The sequence below is a fragment of the Parasteatoda tepidariorum genome, chromosome 4, assembly GCF_043381705.1.
Source record: "Parasteatoda tepidariorum isolate YZ-2023 chromosome 4, CAS_Ptep_4.0, whole genome shotgun sequence".
NCBI lineage: Eukaryota > Metazoa > Arthropoda > Arachnida > Araneae > Theridiidae > Parasteatoda > Parasteatoda tepidariorum.
The window spans coordinates 12461735-12484118 of NC_092207.1; the positions used below are offsets into that span (position 1 = coordinate 12461735).

The following is a 22384-nucleotide window of genomic DNA, read 5'->3' on the forward strand; positions in this document are numbered from 1 at the left end:
TGTGTGTGATGGAGACTGAGCAGCAACAGCGTGAGGAGGACAATGTCGCAGTCACAAGTAGCAAGTCTAACTTTTCAATGTGGACCATTCATCGAAGTAGGCATGTGTTCAAATCGTAGTGGGCGTTTCTCTCAAGGTAGGCGTGTTCAAATCGTAGTGGGCATTCCTGTCAAGGTAGGCGTGTTCACATCACATCCGAAGTTCACCAATGTGGGAATAGTAGTTATCGCCAATGTCAACCTTCATCTATGACAAGGTACCCCTCTATAGAATCGAGTTAACATGTCTTATTTACTAATGAATTGGAATATGTTTGTTGTGGTAGATACACTACACAAAGCTAGATTAATGTGATTACATTTTGTCCCAAATAGTGGCAACTAAAATTTTATTTTGAGAACACAAGCCAGAATAAAAAAATATATCATAGCTTTTTAAATAAAGTTATATTTATTATAGAACATTAAAAATTCCTCATGATTGCAAATAATATGTACAAAAATCATTAAAAAACCTCCTTTACATAAGTTAGAGCCAAATCAATTTACCCCAAACATTTTTTGCTTTATAACTTCCGTAACAGACCAAAAATATAAATACTTAGCAAAGTGATAAAATTAAATGATATAATTATTTTAAAACTTATTTACTCAAATTCCTTAGATTTATCATCACTCAGTTCAATTAATAATATAGATAAATATTTTTGCATTACTGTACAAATTTAATATTGAATTTTAATGACATTTTTGGAGAATGAAGATAAATATTAATACCCAATTCCTGCAAACACAATCAACTCCTGTGGATCAAAGGGAAAGTCTATGTGAAAGTTGGTCCGAAAAATTGCAGTTAAAGTTTCTATAAAGATAAAAACTAGAAATTAGCTCTCATAAATAAGAATATGAACAAAATATTTACTTTGAAACATTGAAATCTTAAAATAAAAATAATTCTATCATTGATAAATCTATTTTGCAGAAGAAAAAAAACAAAATATGTAATGAATAAAATAGATCATATTCAGTAATCCCTGGTGAAAATTTTAAAAATAAAATATTACAATAAAGTAATAAGCAAACCTTTCAATATTAAATGTTTTGACAAAATATGGAATTTTTTGTCGAATAATCTAATGTCTAATAATCATGAAATGTTCTTAACAGAATTCATAGTTTCCTCTTTCAAATTTTTAAAAGTTTGTAAAATAAAAGGATTAAAATAACAGAAAGCATAAAGCAAAAATATGATTTATAAGCCAACATTTAAATACTTTAAGAGAAGTATAGACGTTTCAATGCAATTAATAAAATATTGTAGGAGTGCACCACCTACGTCTGTTAAAGTGCATTTAGCTTATGCGCCTGAATTTAATAAAATCATAGTATATAGTTTTATAGTATATATATTTTTTTCTTTGCAAAATTAAAGTTTGTAAACTTTGAATCGCATATTTGTGTCCTCATTTTTTGATGTGTTGGCATTTCAATTGATATAGTTTACAATCACTTTTTTGGCTTTAGAGCAATATAATTTTACATGGTTTCAACAATCTCAATATTTTTAAAGCAATGTTAGGATATGCAAATTTAAAATTTGAGTTATGATTTTTGACCTAAGCCTTTTTTTTTTATCCTATATTCAAGTGACTTTTTAATGATTTTTCAGCAGTTATTATTGTGGATATCCACTTTTTTTTCAAAAATTGAGATATTTAATACGATAATATTACAATTTGCAAGATTCAAATCACACATTTAAATTATCACTTCTTAAATTATTACATTTGAATTTAAATAATCACTTTTTTTTATAAGTAGATATTATCTTATAGCTAACTTAATTAGAACACCAGAATTAGTTTCAAGCCATAGTAAATCAAAAAATATGGTAGCTAAATCCTAAAATAAAAAATAAAAAAAAAATTTAAAAAATTAAATTCTAGAATTGACATCAATCTAAAAAAACGTTTATTATAAAACATATAATAAAGAACATTTTACCTTCATTTTTAAACCATACTCCCAATAGCCTCCAAACCATAGCACCACAACAAGCGGCAAAGAAACCGCGCCAGTAATTCCTCACCGCAAAATAAACGGATGTTACTTCAATGCTAAATAACACACCTGCAAATATTTGTTTATATGAATTATTTAAACAAAATTTTATTTTTTAACATTCTTAGAACATTTAAGAAGCATGATGTTTGCAATTTAGAAGCATGATGTTTGTAATGAGAAAATAAAATTAATTCCACAGCATACTTTTGGGTGTGCAGATTACACGGATTGTAGATTATCATTTGTAACTACCAATTGTGTGAAAAGTAATTTTTAGAAAATATAAATCTTTTTCACTTTGTCAGATAAATCTGGCACTAAATGTTAAATATTAAGAATGAAATGTTAATTATTAGGCTTTATATTAGTCATGAGATATTATAAGGCAACAAGTTTAAGTCTCATATAAAATGTATTGTATTAATCAATAATTGAAGTCCCATGATGATTCCCTTGACAACATGAATCAGTGTGAGTATACCAATAATATATTTCAAAGATTGCTCCTAATTGTATCTAAGGTTCCTTCTATTGTATCTAAGGTTATAAGATATCATTAGAAAAATGTTAACTATGAAACAAAAGTGAATTAACCTCTAGCAAATTACTAGACAAGGATCTGTCAAGGTGTTTTTGAGAGGTACCTATTTTGTGAAAATTCAGGCGTAATTTGTGAAAATTAAAAATTATATTAAAAAATCAACACAAAAATATGGTAAAGCACTGTTTCCCAAACTTATGACTTTTGTGCACCCTTTTTTAATTTTTCATAACGCTGTGAACCGCTAATAAAAAAAATGAAAGTATTTTTTTTAAAATTTGTTTATTATTCTTTTTTGGTACACCAAGTATTGTAGATACTAACCAGTGATCCATATTCTATGTTAGGGATAAAAATTATATTTTATAAAAATAATCAAAATAAGTAGAATTTATCACAAACCTTTACTATAAAAAAATTGCACAAAAGTTAAAAATCACAACTGGCTGTTAACACCACCAATTATTAACTGCCAACTCTGCAAAAAATAGCCAACAGAAAAATACGCAATCGTAACTTTTCATGGCTAGCTTTGTTTCCAAATAAAAAAAATTTTTAAATTTTTGTTTGTTGCAAGATATTTCTCATAAGAACGCGTACCCCTCGCTAAACTGTTCCTGTCCCCTGGGGGTACGTGTACCACACTTTGGGAAACACTCTGGTAAAGTAATAAAATATTTTCAAAAATTGTTACAACAAATAAAAATCACTTACTACTGATAAATTTCTATATATTTTTTACCATATATTTAAAAATAACTTTGCAATTGTAAAATTTTGGGCTTAAACTTGCATCCAAATTTAAAAATTCATAAAAATCATTGTCTCATAGTTAAATTTCAACTTGAATTTAATAAAAACAAGCATTTAACAGTACTAGCACTAAAAGTTATTTTCATTATGAGAACATTTTCAACTAGGTCATCCAGAAAAAAGTTTCACAGAGAAAAAAAAATTTTAAAAAAAATACAGGTCTGTTAGAATAAATTTACAATAATGTTAAAGATAATGTTCGAATTTCGACTTCCTTTAAAGTTTAGAGAGGGAGAGCCTCATTGTTACATTATAAAAACTCAGCGGAAATAAAAGCTCACTTTGATATGGTGTATTTGATATGTAGTAAGCCAGTTAGGCTTACTACATTGCACTATCTAAACAAACATGTGCTGTCTTTTCGTATAAGACAGCTGGCAGAAAAGCTCCTCTGTTCGACAGATTGCAATGAGAACGGGTTTGCATGAGAACTTGCATTTTTAAAAGTATTTTGTCAGACTACCGTTTTTCCTAAAGTTGAATTTGAGAAGGTACAGCTAATAGGTAGTAAATTTACCCTGGATAGATCCTTGTATTATCTGCTAAAATACCAGGTTACTAAAATGCGAGGTATATTAAACTCTGTATTATCTCATAAAAATGACGCATATTTAAAATTATCTCTTTTTTTTTCTTGCCTAAAAATTTTTTGATTTCCATTTGTTATTATTTTCAGAGCTCTGAATATCAGTAGCAAAACTGATCTTGTCCCAATGACATATACTTTTGGAAAATAAATCATTTTTCTTTCTCTCAGTTCTAAAATACAAATTTATATTTCTTTATTGAGCTAAGTGTTACTAAAATGCTACCTAATGTAATTAAAAGCAAATAAAAACTTGCTGATGTCTTTTAATGCGCCATTGGAAATAAAAAATTTAAAAAATATTACTTTTAATGACTTGAGATTAATGAGATAAAAGCAATTTCTTTCAACAATCATGATGTTAAATAAAAAAACACAATAAATATTTGGAAAAATAAAGTAATAAGTATGAATAAGTAGATTAAACAATTTGTAATCATGTCCATAGAAACATAAAATGGAAAAAATTACCTCCGATTGGAGCAGCAAAACTACAGGCAACTCCGACAGCACAAGCAGCAGCCAGCATCTCATTGGCTCGAGATTCATTCTAAGAAATGAAACAGACAAGGAGACTTCATCATATAAAAGCTACAAATTACTCCTGAAAGAAAAACATTAGGAGTATATTCTGTTTGCATTCAGAAAAAAATTATGCAACATTTACTTACAAATAGCAATAATTAATACTTTACCTCATGAATTCCTTTGAAAGAACTCACTAATTTGCTAAGCATAGTAGCTAAAATGCTGGATATATGTACAAAAGGACCCTGACGGAGAAAAAATAATTTATTAAAATTTAAGGAATCAAATAAAAATTGAGCATGGGGAATAATGACCAAATATGAACAGAAAAATAAAACTTAAAGACATACGATAAGAATTATAAGTTTATCTAACAATTTTTGCTTGTAGCATGAAAATAATTACCTTTTTAAGTATATTCGTATGTGGTTATTACATTGTTTTTTGCACAACTTACTCACAACAAAAAACTCACTTTTCTTTATACATATAAAAATTAACACTACACATTCCACCTAAATACAAATAAATAAGATACCAAACTATGACTTTTAACTATACTTTTTTTAATAAATTTTATTTTGAAATTATTACAAATTTTATGTTATTAAAATTATTAAAATTATAAAAAAATTATTAAAATTATAAAATTATTATTAAGAATTATTATTATAAATTATTAAGAATTATTATTAAATTAATTATTATAAATTATTAGAATTATAAAATTTTAAATTATTAAAATTATAAAAAAATTCCATAATAATAAAAGCACAAGTGTCAATTATCGTACGCTCATCTTTAAAATACATATACATTTCATTTAATAAAACAGATGTATCAAGCAAGTTGGCAGCTATGCAATATGCTCATTTTTACCATCGCATTAATATAGCATGGCACCATTGCATAGCTCTTGTTAATATAGCATTGCATAACTGTTGTTAATGCAATGGTCAAAATGAGTAATACTTTTCTGAGGGAAAGAAAGCAAACATTTTCAAAATTATTATTGTTTAAATAGAAACAAACCTTAAACTTCTACTAATTAAAATTCGCAAGTTTTTATATTCAAGATAAAAATGACACAACTTTGAAAAACACTTCTTCTCTTAAAATATATCAGGCAATTTTGGCAAATAATTTTCTAGTGCAGTTACAATGCAAGAAAATTTTGCTACTATAAAGATAAAAATTACAGTTTTTAACAAAGCATATGATTTGAAATACAATATTTTGTAACATACTACACAAAATAAACATCTTTTAAAATTTTTAAACAAAATATTAAATTCCATATAATTACAAGCTATAGTTGGGGTTAAATGAAGAATGACCGTAATTACAACAAATCGGTAACTGACCGATAGCCCTGTAACTAAATGACGTTAATAAATTTCAATATCCTTTTGCAAATTATGCGGTAAAATTTAATATCATTCTTTCAGGAATAAAATACTCTTAACATAAACAGAGAATATGAATTTATGAAAAGTTTACAGAAAAAAAAAATTGGGCTATGAGCAAAAAGTTTATATTTTGAAATAACTGACTGATATTTATTAACTGAATTTAAAACTGCTTCAGAACAAAACACCATGAAGATATTTTTTGTGAAATCTTACAGTGTGTGAAACTCTATAATTTGCTTAACAAAGCACACAGACAATGTTTTTTTTTAAATTAGCAATATTTAAAAAAAGTATTTTGTACAGTAAACCAAATTATTAACAAAATTTTTAAATTAAGTTAAATAACTATGCATTTTAGTTAATAAGTTAAGATCTTTAATTCCAAACACTAATAAAATAAATAGTTAAAGCTTTAAAATGATGTACAACACTCAGTATTTTTATATGGAATCACATTTGTTAACATTGAAATTCAGATATTCAAATTAATAATTCCTTAGAATTGCTTTATTTAATCTATAAGATATTGGCATTGTTTAATATATCTGTAAAATACAATTTCAACCTTTTCAATGACACCTGGAGTAAAACCAAATGCTTCTCTGCAATTTAAACTTGTTTCTCTCATGTTACTTGAAACAAAAGGAACTTCTCAAAGTTTTGTTCCTAAATTACTTTCAACTTCTTAACAGTTATACCAGGGTTTTAACAGTAACGAAAAAAAATATTTGAGCAGTTAATAAATGAAAAAACTAATGCCCAACATTTATTTTTAATTTTTAAATAACTTAACAAGAAACAAGATACAAAAGACATTAGTAAGTTATGTTAAATTCAATATAATAATGATTACATGGTAAACAATTTTAAATCATATCCATAGAAAAGATTGGATCGTAGATGAGAAAAAAAAGATTTAACATCCACTTAACCTGACTCCAATTAATTAAATATTAAAAATAACATAAAAAATTTTATTCATGAAATAATATTATAAAAAGTTTTATTCCGAATAAAAAAGTGATCATTATGGTATATTATTATGGTATATGAATTTAATGTTCTGAATTTAATGTTCTGAATTTAATTTATTGACATAAATTTATTTTGAATAATAAATCCGTGCCAATTTTGTTAGAATTCGAATTGTGCATGTTAGAAACTGAATTATTACCTCTTTACCTAGAGGCATTCCACTACCTAATGTGCATGTTAGACCAATAACTTTGGAAATTAATGTGCGTAAAGACAAATATTCTTTGAGAACCACTCCTCTCAAGATAGTTTTCATTTCAGGAATGCCAGATCCTGAAAAGAAATAATATGGAAAATTAAATAGAACAATATTTTTTAAATCAGCAAAATATTTTATTTTTCCTCCTGTAAAAAAAAAAATTAAAATAAAAAGCAAAAAATACCAGTATGAGTTTAAAAAAATGAAATTTAAAAACTTATAGTGGAAAGTTATAGAACTATTATTTAATATTTCTTTTTATACATATAAAAAATAACTAAAACAACAACAAGAGGATGAAAATCTTAAATTAATACTAACCACAAGGGTGTTTGTTAAATATTTTTCTTAAATAAAACAGTTTTAACAAGGCAAAATAGCTTAAGTTAGTCGTTTAAGTTATCGCTACAATTATTAAACTAAAATGTAAAAACAGTCACATTGTTTTTTGTTTTAAAATATGCTTAAATTTGAAAATAAAAATCAACAATATAAAATCAGAAATACGTTGACAAGAAACTGCCTAAATACTTACAACTTAACTTATAGTTTAAAAATGCAGACGCAAATATTACTAAAAAGTTACAACAGATAAAATCGACAATTTTCTGACAAAATTTCACATTCAATTACAATTTTTTTTTAAAAATTTGCATGTCATGATTCTAATACAACATAAACATTAAACTTTTAACATTTATTTATACTTTATAAAAAATTATGTTGTATTTAACTTCATATAAAATGTATATTTAAACAAATCAAGCATAGTAGCAGTTGATATTTCAGAAAAAAAATTACCTATGGCTTGGGGAGCCATAATATGAACAAAACCAGCAGAAAATAAAATAAGGCACATAGGTAAAGCAACCCAGGCTAAGTACTGTAGAAAAGGATGAGCAGTTAAATCCCTATACAACCATATCCGAGCTAGAAAAAAAAATCAAATATGAATTTAATTATAACAAAAAGAAATTTTAGTATCTTTATTTTAAATTCATAATTTTGAATAACAATGAATATTGAACTTAATTTAGATGGCTATAACATTTTTCAATTTAAAAATAGAGTCCTTTGAATAAAAATAAAAAAACACTTCTAAAGTTATTATTATGAATGAGGCTTACCTCTTCGTTTAAAAAACATATTTTTTTTAAACACTCTAGCAAGCAATAAACTTGAGTACAAAGTTTATTTTATTTGAAATTTCTTTTCTTTAAACTTTGACAATTAATTAAATTATAACAAAAAGAAATTTTAGTATGTTTATTTTATTTTTAAATTCATAATGTTGAATAACAATAGATATTGAACTTAATTTAGATGGCTATAGCATTCTTCAATTAAAAAATAGTGTGTTTTGAATTTTAAAAAAAACAATTCTAAAAAGTGATTATTATGAATGAGGCTTACTTCTTCATTTAAAAATCATATTTTTTTTAAATACTCCAGCAAGCAATAAACTTGAGTACAAAGTTTATTTTATTATGAAATTTCTTTTCTTCAAACTTTCATAATTTTAAAAAATTTTCTAAAATAAAAAAGAAACAGAATTTTTCATTAAAAAAGGAGAAATTAGTAAATTAATTCCAGTATAGTTTGCAACTTAATATTATGTATTGATAAGGAGTTATCTATGGATAAGCAAAAAGAGAATAACACTTAGATTAGGGGTGCACAACCAGCAACCCGTCGACTGTTGATGCGCAGCCTGCGGGAGCTTCTAACAGAATAAAAAAATTTCTTTTTATTTGGTTTTTGCTTAAACATTATGAATTTTTCTTAATTAAAATATTTAATTGAAATTTATATTACTCAAAAAATTTGTACATTTTTTGCACTTTAATTCTGAAAGCAAAGTATTTAATTTTGTGCAGCTATGTTATTAAGTCTACTGATAAAAATATTTAGTGCGTAGAAAACTAATGTTTATATAAAAATGATCAGATTTGACGCTAACATGATTAAATATATGTGAGGCCCTTTGTTAGTCTATCTGCTGTGCAAGTGGCCCTTCACTCAAAAAGGTTGTGCTCCTCTAACTTAGATGCTCAGAAATAGGATTTTCTGGCAATACCTTTTGATTTAAATTGTTCATTAGCTTTCAATCAATTAAATTATTTACAAAATTATTTTATTTTTGTAATCTTTATTAATTAAAAATTTACGATTTATTGAATAAAGCAATTTTTTTAATTGTTAACATATCACAAAACAAAATTCTAATAAAATAAAACAAATAACATCATACTAACATTTTTGACACATTGATATACAGTAATCCATGGAGAAACTAAGAAGAGAAGAAATGACCCCTAAGAATGCTAAGAAAAACCAGTCTTCCCCTAATCTTGCAAAAGTGTTCTGCCAAAAACCTAAAAATAAAAAGAAAATAATAAACTTCTCATTTAAGAAATAAATACAAATGCAGAGAAGATGTCAAAACTTGTTCTATTTATGCCTATGACTAATAACATAAGCACAGGTAATCTTTAAACATCATTTTATTAAGCATTAAATTTTTTTATTATTTTTTTTAATAGTTTAATAGATTAAACATTATTCTTGTCTAAAATCATGTTCTAACTAGCTGATATAATTATTTTTCTCTCCCTAGGTATACTCTTTTGGAATATCTTACATGTTCATTTGAAAATCCTACAATACAGTATTTTTGTCGAAAATGAATTCTAACTGTAGTAAAGATAGTTGTAATAAGGGAATACAAAGTATTTATTTTTTTATTTAAAAAATACTTGCTTTACTTAATTGGAGACATCAAAATTAATAAAACAAGCATGCTATCACAAGAGAAAAAAGTTAACACAATCAGCAAACTTCAAAAGAAATTACAATACTAAGATTTTAATAATTTAAAAAGGTAAAAACAATATTACCTTCAATTTAATAACCTATGTAACTCAATGTAACTGATACAACAAAAAAAAAATATTTATATATTTACTACTTAAAAGATTAGATTGATATCAATTCGATTTTGAATTGATGTGACATACCAACAAGTTTTCTATGAATTGCATTTCTATAGGGTTTGAGTTCTTTCTGGCGACGCTTTTCTTCTTTTTTACGCAGCTTTTCTAAAGATTTAAGTCTTGAAGCTTCTAATCTCGCATATTCTCCTAAATCTTCCCGATACTGACCAAACATCTGTTGGAAATCAAGTGTGTTTATAACAAGAAAATGTAAATGCAAATTTTGGATTTAGAGGAAATATAAAAAATAAATTAATTAAACTTTAAAAATTATGATATACTATTTTCTCCAATTTTTAAACAACAATATTAGTACATTATTTAAAATATCATAGTCAATTTTTTTACAAACCTCTGTTAGCATATCAATAAAGTATGCCTATTTATTTAATTACAATACAAAGATTTAATCTAATAAATTTATCACATATTTATTATTATTAAAGAAAAGAAAATGTAAATGCAAATTTTAGATTTAGAGGAAATATAAAAAATAAATTAATTAAACTTTAAAAATTACGATATACTATTTTTTTCCAATTTTTAAACAACAATATTAGTACATCATTTAAAATATCATAACCAATTTTTTTACAAACATCTGTTAGCATATCAATAAAGTATGCCTATTTATTTAATTGCAATATGAAGATTTAATATAATAAATTTATCACATATTCATTATTATAATAAGAATCCCATAAAAGTGATTTCAATGTTGCATTTTGCCTACATTAGACAAATTTTTAAACCATTTTTGACAAATTCATTAATTTCAAAATACAGTCCACAAAATAAATTTCTAGAGGTTTTAAATTAATTTGCAGAATATAAATGTTCATGTTGTATAATGTATTATTGCTTTATTAAGCATGAAGAAATAAATTTTATTCAATGCAAAAATATCTTTGAATAAAACAATAAAATAAAAACAAAAATACAAAACTTATTATTCCATTTAATCATAATGTAATTCATCCTTTACAAACATATTTTTTGAAACATAAAGAAAGAAAAGAAAATGTAAAAGAAATTCACTAATAAATAAAATAAAAAAATATTGATTTCTTATTAAAAAGTTAAATTTATTCAAGCATTATTATAGTAGCAGTAAACAAATTAATGAAGCGAGAAGGTTCGGAAATTACGTAAATCGGTTACAAATTTTAGAAATCTTTTCAATAAATATAAATCTAAGTGTTAGTTTGTTTATTTAATTAGTAAACCGTATCACTGCGATGATTGATACACACACAAGAATTTTAAAACATTTGAAAAATTTAACTTCAACATAAGAAATAGTTTAATCAATAGATAAAATTTAATATATAAATCTGTAAATATTACGCAGGAAAAGATGAAACTTAAAAGGAAAATTCAGAAAGAAATAAAATAACATAAAAGAAATCGAAACAAGCAAATAAACAAAATTTGACATTTCCCTATATAACACGTCAAACATTCCACATACATCCGCTTCATTAAAAAATAGGTAAATAATGGTCAAATAATAAAGTCCTTATAAAAAACTACTCATGGACCTTGTTTACAATATAAATTAGTTTTTTAAACAATAAATAAATAGTTTAAAACTTACCAAAGTATGCTCATAACCAAGCGCCGCTCTTTCTCTATCCCCCATCGTGATTTTTGTTCTTGACTGTAAAAACGAAAGAAAGAATTCAAAAAATTAATCGAAATAAAAATGTTCGATTGGACAATAATTTCTTAAACATTTCGCTTCATTTAGAATTGTAATATTTCGCTAAATGCAGCGACGCAAAATAAAAACACCTGTAAGATCATCAGCACGAGTAGTTTTGTAATAAATTTTCGGAAAAAGAAGAAACAAGGGTTACAACGAAAGGTATTCATTCAAATGAGCTTTTTGGCTCATTTTTATCGCTCTTTTGGCAAATATAGAAATTTTCAAAAATAAAAAAATTTCTAAATGCTTAACCAAAACATTTTTCATATACATTGAACTTATTTAATTTTATGTTGAATGTTTCTTTTGAAAAATGTCCTAAATTTAATATCGATTCGCCGCTGCAGAGCTATATAGTTATAATACTGTTATCAGTAAGGCCCGGATTTTGATGACTTTTGCATTTTTTTGCATTTTTGGACATTTTTTGTCTTTTAGAGCATTTTTTTGGGCATTTTTCTTTTTTTTTTTTTTGGGCGTATTTTGCATTTTAATGCATTTTTTAAAGTTTTTTGTTAATTTTTCCAATTTTTATTATTTTTTATCAATTTTCATTATTACACTGGCTTCCAAACAATGAAGAAAATCTATAGGATATTAACAGGTGAAGCAAAATCTTTTCAAATTGAAGAAGAATTGTCAGAAAGTGAGACCGTCTTTTTCAAGTACACGCCTATAACATCAGTAGACGTTGAAAGAAGCTTCTGCAGGAATGAAAATTTACTTTCAGACAAGAGACGCTCGTTTACATTTCAAATTATCGAAAAACATTTAATAATCCAATGTAATTCTGATATTTAGTAATATTATGAGATGGAAGTTGTTATATCCATTAAAGTTTCTATACAAAATAAAAATATTTTGGTGTCAATATATTTTCCTTTTTTTGTTATTTTAGGATATAAAACATATTTTTCAAACTTTAATGAGCGTGGAACAAGTATTGCATTGTTTTATATTTTTTAAATGACTCATAATAATTTTAAAGAGCAAAACATTTTTTTAATTCAATATTTTTACTTTATTTAAGGCATTTTTTGCGCAATTTTTGCCCTTTTTAAGGGCATTTTTTGCACTTTTTAAGGGCATTAGTTGAGATTTTTTAGGTCATCAAAATCCGGGCTCTAGTTATCAGTAATGTGGAGTGGGTTTAACTTTGGAATAAGCGTTTGTCATTTTATATTAACGAGGGGTTAATGGAATTTGATTTTCAACTTCAGTATCTAATTTTGTCGGGGGGGGGGGTTGAATAATTTATTACACAAACACATTATCTTATTTTTTATTTATTTTTTTTTTTATTTAAGCCTCGCAAATGATAAGGAGAAATTACCACGCTTTATATTTAAATATTAAATTTTAATGTTTCTCTCAGTCTTTTTTTTTTTTTTTTTTCCAAGATAATTTGATTTTCTAGCCGTAAACTAGATGGGAAAATAATATTTTTCTGTATTTTAAGATTTATTTATTTTTATATTTGTTTATTATACTTTGATTAATCTGAACAAAGTAAGAAACCGCAAAAAAAGAAAAAAAAGACTCATAAAGAAATATGTACCCTTACGCTCTTTTAATGCAGTAGCTTAAAAAAAAAGAATGCAAAATTGTAATCGATGATATTCCATTACAATTGCGTCAATGAAATAGTAAAAAATACTAAAACTTATCTTAATTGATTACAATTCTGATACATTATTCGATTAAATAGTTTGAGTCGATGGTTATTTGATTATCTTCAATCAAATTCAATTATGGTTCGATTATATTTTATTAAATTTTTTTTTCGGGAAAGAAACTACAAAGATATTTTTTAAAAAAATTTTAAATCACTCATATTGACTTCTAATCGGATTATACTATACTGATATTTATTTTTATTACAATCTGATATGTACTCGTATAAATCAGATTTTAGCCAATAAATCGTTTTTGCTTTAAAAATTGAAGGGAAAAATAATTTAGCATAGTTCAAGTCAAAAATTACTTTTTCAAATTCGCGAAGATTTTTGTTTTTTAATGTATTAAAATTTATTTTTTTAAAAATCCTAAACTTCATTATTTTTCTGAAACCAGATTAGTTTTTTTTTTTTATTTGTTCAGTGTTTATTTTATTATTATTTTTATTTCTATTCCTAGAAAGCAGAAAATTCCACTGAAATTATTATAGCTCGTAATAATCGTTCATTCTTGTTATTACAAATATTTTTTTTCAAGCAAATTGTTATGAATATTAAAAGTTAGTTTTTTTATTGAATATTTAATATTTCTAGAAATATCGAAAGTTTTGCAATCTTGATAGAATCATGGACAAACAATTTTCCTTTCGATATTACACATATGAGGTTTGATCCGTTGTTTCAACTTAAAAGTTCCTTTGACTCCTTCGCTGAATTCAAATAATTCAAGTACATGAGTAAACAGCTATTGTTTCAAAGCTGCCATAACACTTACAAGTTATTTATCGGTGGAATAAAATAAGCAAACTTAAAATACGAAATTATAATAATTTTTCTTTCAATTCTCCATAAATAAAAAATTTACAGTTCTAATTTTTGTCTCTAATAAAATAAAATACATTTCAAATATATTCCTTCAAACCTCCTTGAATGAAGAATTTACAGTTCTAATTTTTGTCCCCAATTAAATAAATACATTTCAAATATACTTTTTTACTATTATTATTAAATTATTTTTACCTCCCTTTCAATGATTAGTTTATTGCTCCTCGTGTGTTTCATTGAATTATAAATTAAATTAATATAATAGTAATTAAATTAATCACATAAATTAATGAACTAAAAAAAAATTGCATTCAAATATGCTGAGGATTGAAGGAATAATGAACCAAGATATTAATCGATTTACTTTTCGGACAAATCAATTTACTTTTCAGCATATGATTGCATTTATCAGGGACCGATCAAGACAAATTCAGGCCCAAGGCCCACAAAATTTTCCGGGTCTCTAACGAAATATTTTAAAATTAAATTTCTGAGGAGTAGTCCTAACAATAAAAAGAATCTATTAAACTGCGTGACTCAAGAGAAACATTCTAAAAAATTTTTGAAAGCAGACAATTGAAGATTAGTTTTCTAAGATAAAGTTTATGCATCTAAATATTAAAGCAAAATATAAAACAACAAAACAATGTTGTATGAAAATAAAAATAGTTTGGTGACCACAAACAATTGAAATCAGTGATTTTTGCTAAAAGTCACTGATTAGCTGAATTATTTTAAAGATTGTAGCCTTCCATCTATAGCTTTACATATTTGTTAAAATAAGCTTTTAGTTCTTGTTGACACTAATCATTTATAAGAGACTTTGCAAATATGCATTCTCGTTAATTGCACCAATAAATTGAGTGAAAATTGCACCAATTAAAATTCAACTGTACTTTCGAATTTGATTAGTGCAATGCTTTCACGAGTTTGGTTTATCACAATATAAAGAAAATTTGAAATAAAGGCCTTTTTTGAAATAAACTGTTTCTTTCAGTATTTTTTTTTTTTTTTTTTTTGTATAAAAAGTTATATTGTGGACTTTTTACAAATTTTTGAGGCCCCCCAGAAAGTGTGGGCCCTAGGCCCGGGCCTATTGGGCCGAGGCAATAATCAGGCTCCGCATTTAATGTACTTTTATTTTTCTTGCAAACCTACGTGTGCACAAAAGGGTACAACACAACAGCCACCCCATAATAAACTCCTAACTAAAGGAATCCTGTATAAATAGTAGGCGTTTCATGAAAATGCTAATTAGTGAGGGCACCCGATGTTTTAAGTTACGAAAACAAACGTAATAACGTTCTTTCTTTTAATAAACATAACTTTTTTTTTGGAAGGATTCGAATTCCTGACCCTCAAAATACGGGTAATAGCTGTAATCTGAGGGATGGAAAGTTTGGAACCCGTAATGCTTTTTCTTATTTTTTCGTAATTCGTCATATTGCGAGAATTTTTTAAGCGAATCGAAAATTTTTTGCACCCAAAATTCGTTTACCCAAACATAATTATAAGCCAAAAATAATTTTTTATTATTTTTTATCGTTTTTTTTTTAATTATTTCATTTAATAATAGTCAAAATCACTGTGAATAGTAAGGTATACAAATGTTTACATTATTGAAAAGAATGTAATCTTATGTCGCAAAATACATAATTTATACGAAATCACTCCAATAGTTCCCGATTTATCAAATTTTAAAAATAATGTGGTAAATCTTCCATGCTAATAAATTTGTAATAATTTTATTATTTATTTATTTAATAATGATCGAAAAAGTTGATTTTTAAAGCATACAAATTTTTACATCATTTAAAATTATGCACCTTTAAAAAACAAAAATATATACAGAATTGGACGATTTGTGCCCGAGAAGTAAAATTTATAAGTACGAATTCTTTTACGTTTTCTAGCCCCAAAACTATTCGAACAATTTCGTTCTAGGTTAAGATTTTACCTATTCAAAAATGATGTAAAAAATTTTTATACCGTTACTATTAAAAAAATTTTTAAACATTATTAAATTTATTAGAAAAATAATAATAAATAATTATCAAAAATTATTAAAATGCTTATTGATAAGATAATTTTATAACTGTGAGCAAAAAGTTTTGATGCTTGCACAGTCCTAGAGATTTAACGAAATATGCCAGAAGTATTATTATAATTTAAAGGCAAACTTTGAACAGCATTTTTTCAAACTAATCTGTTCATATCCCAGATTGTAACTACGTCCCATATTTTAAGAGCGACGGAAGAGAATATTTAGAAAAATATGTTGTTTTTTTTTTCACCTGATTTCATTACTTAAAATATCGTCTGCACTAGTTAATTAAATTATTTAGGTTAAAATTCGAATATTAGACCATAAGTTATTATAAAAGTCTCATATTTTAAGAGAGACGGAAAAAAATATTTAGAAAAATATGTTTTTTTTCCACCTGATTTCATAGTTTAAAATATCGTCTGCACTAGTTAATTTGATTATTTAGGTTAAAATTCGAATATTAGACCATAAGTTATTATAAAGGTCTCATATTTTAAGAGAGACGGAAAAAAACATTTAGAAAAATATGTTTTTTTTCCTTCTGATTTCATAGTTTAAAATATCGTCTACACTAGTTAATTAAACTATTTAGGTGAAAATTCGAATATTAGACCATAGGTTATTATAAAGGTGATCTATTTTAGTTCCACGCATACTAATAGGTCAATATTCAAGACTAGTCACCTACGTCAGAAAAATAACAAACAGGCAACAAGCTATCACACTTCCAAATAAAACAAGCTTTTGTTGAAATGAACAATGAATTAAACAAAAGCCATGAGATATCCAGGACATAAAAGTTGTAAGGAAAGAAATTGGTTACATTGGTTTTTCCCGCAGATGAAAGTTTCTACTTCATGTAGCAAGTGAAAAAAGAAGTGTGTCAATGCAGAAGGTGAGAACTAATATCGAAATCTAAAAAAGAATCTAAATCAAAGAATGGATGAATAAGAACAAGGCAATACGAGGAATCTTGTTATGCAATTAGATTACTTTATTGTTAAACTGTGATACGAATTTCGACGAAATATTATTTTAATTTAATGCCTTATATTTAAGGAAATAAGTTTTTTTTTCTAAACAAAAGCTTTAAAATTTAAATATTTTTCTATTTGATGTTGACAGATATTTATCTGTATTTTACCGCATGATGTAAAACATGCAACACTAACGAAATCCACATATTTAAAAAATAACTATGTTAATTCAATCATGCAATTTTTGAGGAGCAATAAATAAGGTTTTAAAAATTGAGAAATCAAAAATCATGTAAAAAAAAACAGTTAAAAATTACAATTTTAAAGTTAAAAATTACAATTCCAATGCAGCAGAATTCCACAATAAAATTGAAACCTGTAGAAAAATTTTAAAAAGGAAAAAAAATGAAAGTAATGAAAAATAATGAAAAATATAATAATGACAACCGAAGCTGACGTCGTCAGGGAGTACCAGCTCCGGAAGTCATAAAAATATAAAACCTTTTTTAACGAGAGAGCCGGATAAGTGTCTAAAATTGCTCTCTCTGTACACCAAAGGTTTTGTAAGTCCAGGAAGAGAGAAAAAGAAAATACAAAATACAAAAACGAAATACAAAAGTAAAATACGAAACTAATTAGAAAAGGAAAAATAAAAATAAATTTTGAAATTAGTTTATGTATTTTACTTTTGTATTTTGTTTTCTTATATTTTGTTTCTTGTATTCTCTTTTTTTCTCTTCCTGGACTTCTTGCAAAACCTTTGGAGTACAGAGAGGAGAGAGTAAAATCATTTGTCCTGCTCTCGCGATAGAAAAGGTTTTGTATTTTAATGACTTCCGGAGCTTGTGCCCCAATGGCGAGGCCAGCTTCGGTTGTTATTATTATATTTTTCATTATTTTCTTTTTTAAAATTATTTATCTTAAAAATTGAGTGATAGACCGTTCATAAGTGATGTCACACATTTTTTCAATACATAGCCTCCTCCCGTTCGTCACAAAGTGTCACACTTCGCCCTACCCCTTGTTTCATGTCCTGCTATATTATGTAAATATATGCTACTAATGCAGAAACGGGACAAATATTATAAAGTGTATTTCAAATCTAATGTTTAAACTTTAACTAGCGATTTTCAATAACAGTGGTGTGCATAATTATATAATAATGATTAGATAATTTTGATTAAAAAATAAAACAAATTATAAAAAAATATTTAATCTGCTAATTTTATAATTTTTTTATTATTTGTAGGATATCACATGTTTTGTTACCCTTTCTTCTCCCTTGTCACAAACTGTTACAATTCCACTCAAAGCGTGTATCATTTATGGATGGTTCCTGAATGCTTGTTTATAACTTTGTGAGGGAAGACCATTAGACTGTGCCAACTTTCATATATCAAAAGGTAACCTCAAGATTGAGTCAAGTTAGCATGTCTTACATAATAGTGAATTGATGTTTAATAATAGTAGTGGTAGTTACGCCACAACTTCTCCACAAATTATCAAAGCTTGGTTAAAAAAATAAATCAATAAATAAATAAAGTTAAATGTTCCAGATTTTTAGGGAAGTTTTTAAATTTCAATCCAAAAAAAAAATAGATACTACAGAGATATTTTTAATAATAAAATAAAATAAAAGTTTTATAAACTAAAAAGGTTAATATAAAGGTTACTTAAAAAGTTTCAAGTAAATTAAAATGAAGAAATTAATTTCTCTTTTCTCACATAAAGCGAAAAACCTATGGTGTATTACTTTCGATACATAGAATTTTCGGAGGAAATTTAGATAGAAGATTAAAGATGCACCCTATGTTTTTCGTTATAAGTCAAACAAAAACTAAATTATTTTCTCCTTTTTTAGTGTTCTGTAAAAAACATAGTTTTCAAAAATTTTGTTTAGTTTATCATTTTCTTCATTTTAAAGTATTTTACCAATAGATATAATGACGATAAATTTTGCTTGATCATTTGGAAAACAATTGTTACTTACATTAAAAATAGACACAAAACTTCAATTAAAATTTAAAAATTCTAGCGAAAAATGATAGAATTTTTGATTATTGATAAATTTTATTCGGTGAAAATATGGCAATAAAGCTTGCTTCCAGCAACCAGAAAACGATTGAATCTTATACTATGTGACACAGAGTAGAACTTCGATAATAATTTGAACACATATTTGTCAGAAAGTGATCGGTACCTTTGTTGGTGGTGAATTCCCTGTGGTAATAATATGGTGATAAGTTTTGTTTATACTGGTCACGAATATAGATTGAAAATCGTATTTTGATGAGGCACAGAGATCCAGATGAGAATTGAGCACTCTAATTTGTCGGAATATGATCGACATTTTGAATTGAAAATAATTTAATTCTGAAGTGATGGAATAACAATAAATTCCGCGTGTTAACTTTCACGAAAAGATTGAAACTTGCGTTATCATTGACCTTGAAGCTCCAGAAGAGATTTGAGTGCAATATCTAGTCGGAAAGTGGTCAAAGTTTTAATATCAAAAACAAATTTTCTCAGTGCGTTACTAATCATTAAAAAGAGCTGAATGAACTTATCTCTTTTCAAAAAAAGTGAAAATAAAATTGATTCTGACTAGTTGCGATCTAATTTAATTCAAACCTATCGAAAATTCGAATTTGAAAAAATAAATAAATAAGCCAACTCTTGAACTGCAACTGAAAACTTAAATTTTTTTTTCTCCTTATTTAGATCTTTTTTTTTTTCTTTTCTTTTTTAAGGAGCGGTTGGTTTATTCCCTTTTTTCACAGCATTTTGTCACTGAGCAAATCGTTAATTAAAGCGGGTAATATTGAATTTTTTTTCCATTTAGCATTTTTTCCTTCGATGTTTCTGTTATTTAATGCAATTTTAAAATAATAACCACATTTTAAAAATGTAAGTAATTAAAATAAATGTATAACATAATTTTATATAAATTATCAATTATCACATTTTCATTTATTTATTTTACTTATTTTTATTTTTTTTCATTTTGTTATTTTTTTGAAAATTGCAACAAAAAAAAGCAAATGCGTAATGGTTTTGACTTGATTTCTTATTAAAACTAAGGATTTCTTATTAAACTAAGGAAATAAATTTATAATAATAGTTATGAATAACATTTTTAGACCAAACATCATATTCATAAATAAAAGAGCTAACATAAGTATTCATAATTCATAAGTTAAAGATAATATTCATAAGATAATATTCAGATTTCATTCATAAGTTAAAGATAATAAAGTGCAAATTAAATATTCTTACTGCTATAACAGAAGTTCGTAGCATGGTTGAATAAGTTGGATGTCTAAACTTTCCAAAATATATTGAAACTTCTAAAAGATTCTCAACTGAAATCGCTTACATTTTCAGTCAACAATGGTAATACTAAGTTTTAGTACTAATGTGACATTTTAAAGCAAATTAATGACGCATAAAATAAATATAAATTTCTAATTTAATACGTTCAACTTTATTAAAGTATTTAATCTTACAACAAAGTAAGAGGGAAAAAATCATTCTAGTTCTTCATTACATTTCACAAACAAGTGTGTCATAAAAATTTGCTTCACGTCTAAGATAAGAGAACGATTTATAACTATAGAATACAGACTTATTTTGATGCTATGAACCCCACAACGCATTTCATCAGTCAAAATTATCTTTTTAATCACATGAGTTTTGGATGGAAAGAAATATATGGCTGAATGTACTCTAAAGATGAGAAGTTACAAAAAATTGATAGCAACAAAATGTAACAGACCATAAGTGCATTTTTTTTTTTGTTAACTTAAAACAATTATTATAACCATTCAGAACAAATTATAATAGAAGCGTAAAAAATATGCATGTGCCACTTTAGTGATACGGAAGAGTGTTTAGAAACATATTAATTCACTCCTTAAAAATCAGATAACCTCTGATATTTACGTTTCTGAAACGGTTTGTGATGCTGTTGTTGTTGTTTCTAATGCGATTTGCCACACTAGCAAGCCTGCTTGGTGAAACCAAGCTAATTTAAGGCAGAGGGTGCGTTTCTTGTTTTTCAGTGGCGCCATTTATGGCCAAGAATTCATCTTCAGCCACACACACGTCACACCCGTTTATAGGGCGGACCTATTCATACATCCATTCATTCATCCACAGATCGTAATTATTGAACTGGATCAGAGAACGATCGATTTCCAATCCAGTACCCCCAGAGGTATTGATTTGTTATGGGAACATGGAGAACTTTGTGACTCGACAGATTTAACGTGCATCAGTCACCATTTACTACACGGGGAGTCTTCGGCCGGCGGGGTTCGAACCCACGAGCTCTCGGACATGGGCCCAGCGCCCTACCGACCGGGCTATTCCGGTCTGTTTGTGATGTTAAATGTCATAAGCTTGACAAGCGTTCGAGTGCTATAATTAATAATAATAATTGTCATAATAATAATGCTATAATTAATAATAATCATTGTCGAGTGCTATAATTAATAATTGTCATAAGCGTTCGAGTGCTATAATTATAGAAATATGGAGCTGCCATCTGCCTGTTACAAATCACATGAATATATTCTAAAAAAAAGGGCTAAAAAAATTAAGTAATAAAATATTGATTAAAGTTTGTTTCGCTTAAGTTCGTGATTTACTAATCAACGGTCAACTTAACGTCACCTTTACGCCACTTAACTTTTCTTACATTTGAGTCAGAGGCACCATGTGAAACAAAGTGGAAAATCTTTCCATTTTAATTAGTCAGATTTCTTTTCCAATTACTTTTTTGTTATCAATCAACAAATTTCAGAAATATCATACTTGAAATTGAACTGAAATATTTCAAAGGAATATTTGCAGGTATAGATTAATGCATCCAAAACAGGGTCTTTTCAAAATAGCGTCACACGGTTCCCAGCAGATCACCGAAGTCAAGCATCACTGGTTGCGGTCAGTGTGCGGGTGGGTGACCATTGATTTATTTAGT

At 26.2% G+C, this 22384-nt stretch overlaps 2 protein-coding genes across 2 annotated transcripts in view; one reads left to right on the forward strand and one right to left on the reverse strand.

Moving 5' to 3' along the window:
• The window catches only part of LOC107441929 (chloride channel protein 2), a 39120-nt gene extending 27091 nt beyond the window's left edge, over positions 1-12029 (reverse strand). Inside the window, exons 1-9 of the mRNA XM_016055343.3 lie at positions 11768-12029; positions 10195-10345; positions 9433-9552; positions 7979-8107; positions 7118-7251; positions 4699-4776; positions 4475-4553; positions 2004-2129; positions 777-861 (exon numbers count right to left, since the gene is read on the reverse strand). Coding sequence (XP_015910829.2) covers positions 777-861; positions 2004-2129; positions 4475-4553; positions 4699-4776; positions 7118-7251; positions 7979-8107; positions 9433-9552; positions 10195-10345; positions 11768-11812 — 947 coding nt within the window. The 5' untranslated portion in view covers positions 11813-12029. The remainder of the gene's footprint in view (positions 1-776; positions 862-2003; positions 2130-4474; positions 4554-4698; positions 4777-7117; positions 7252-7978; positions 8108-9432; positions 9553-10194; positions 10346-11767) is intronic.
• The window catches only part of LOC107441924 (GATA zinc finger domain-containing protein 14), a 214804-nt gene continuing 193944 nt past the window's right edge, over positions 1525-22384 (forward strand). The window contains exon 1 of the mRNA XM_071179429.1: positions 1525-1528. The gene's annotated coding sequence lies outside the window, so the exon portion shown is untranslated. The remainder of the gene's footprint in view (positions 1529-22384) is intronic.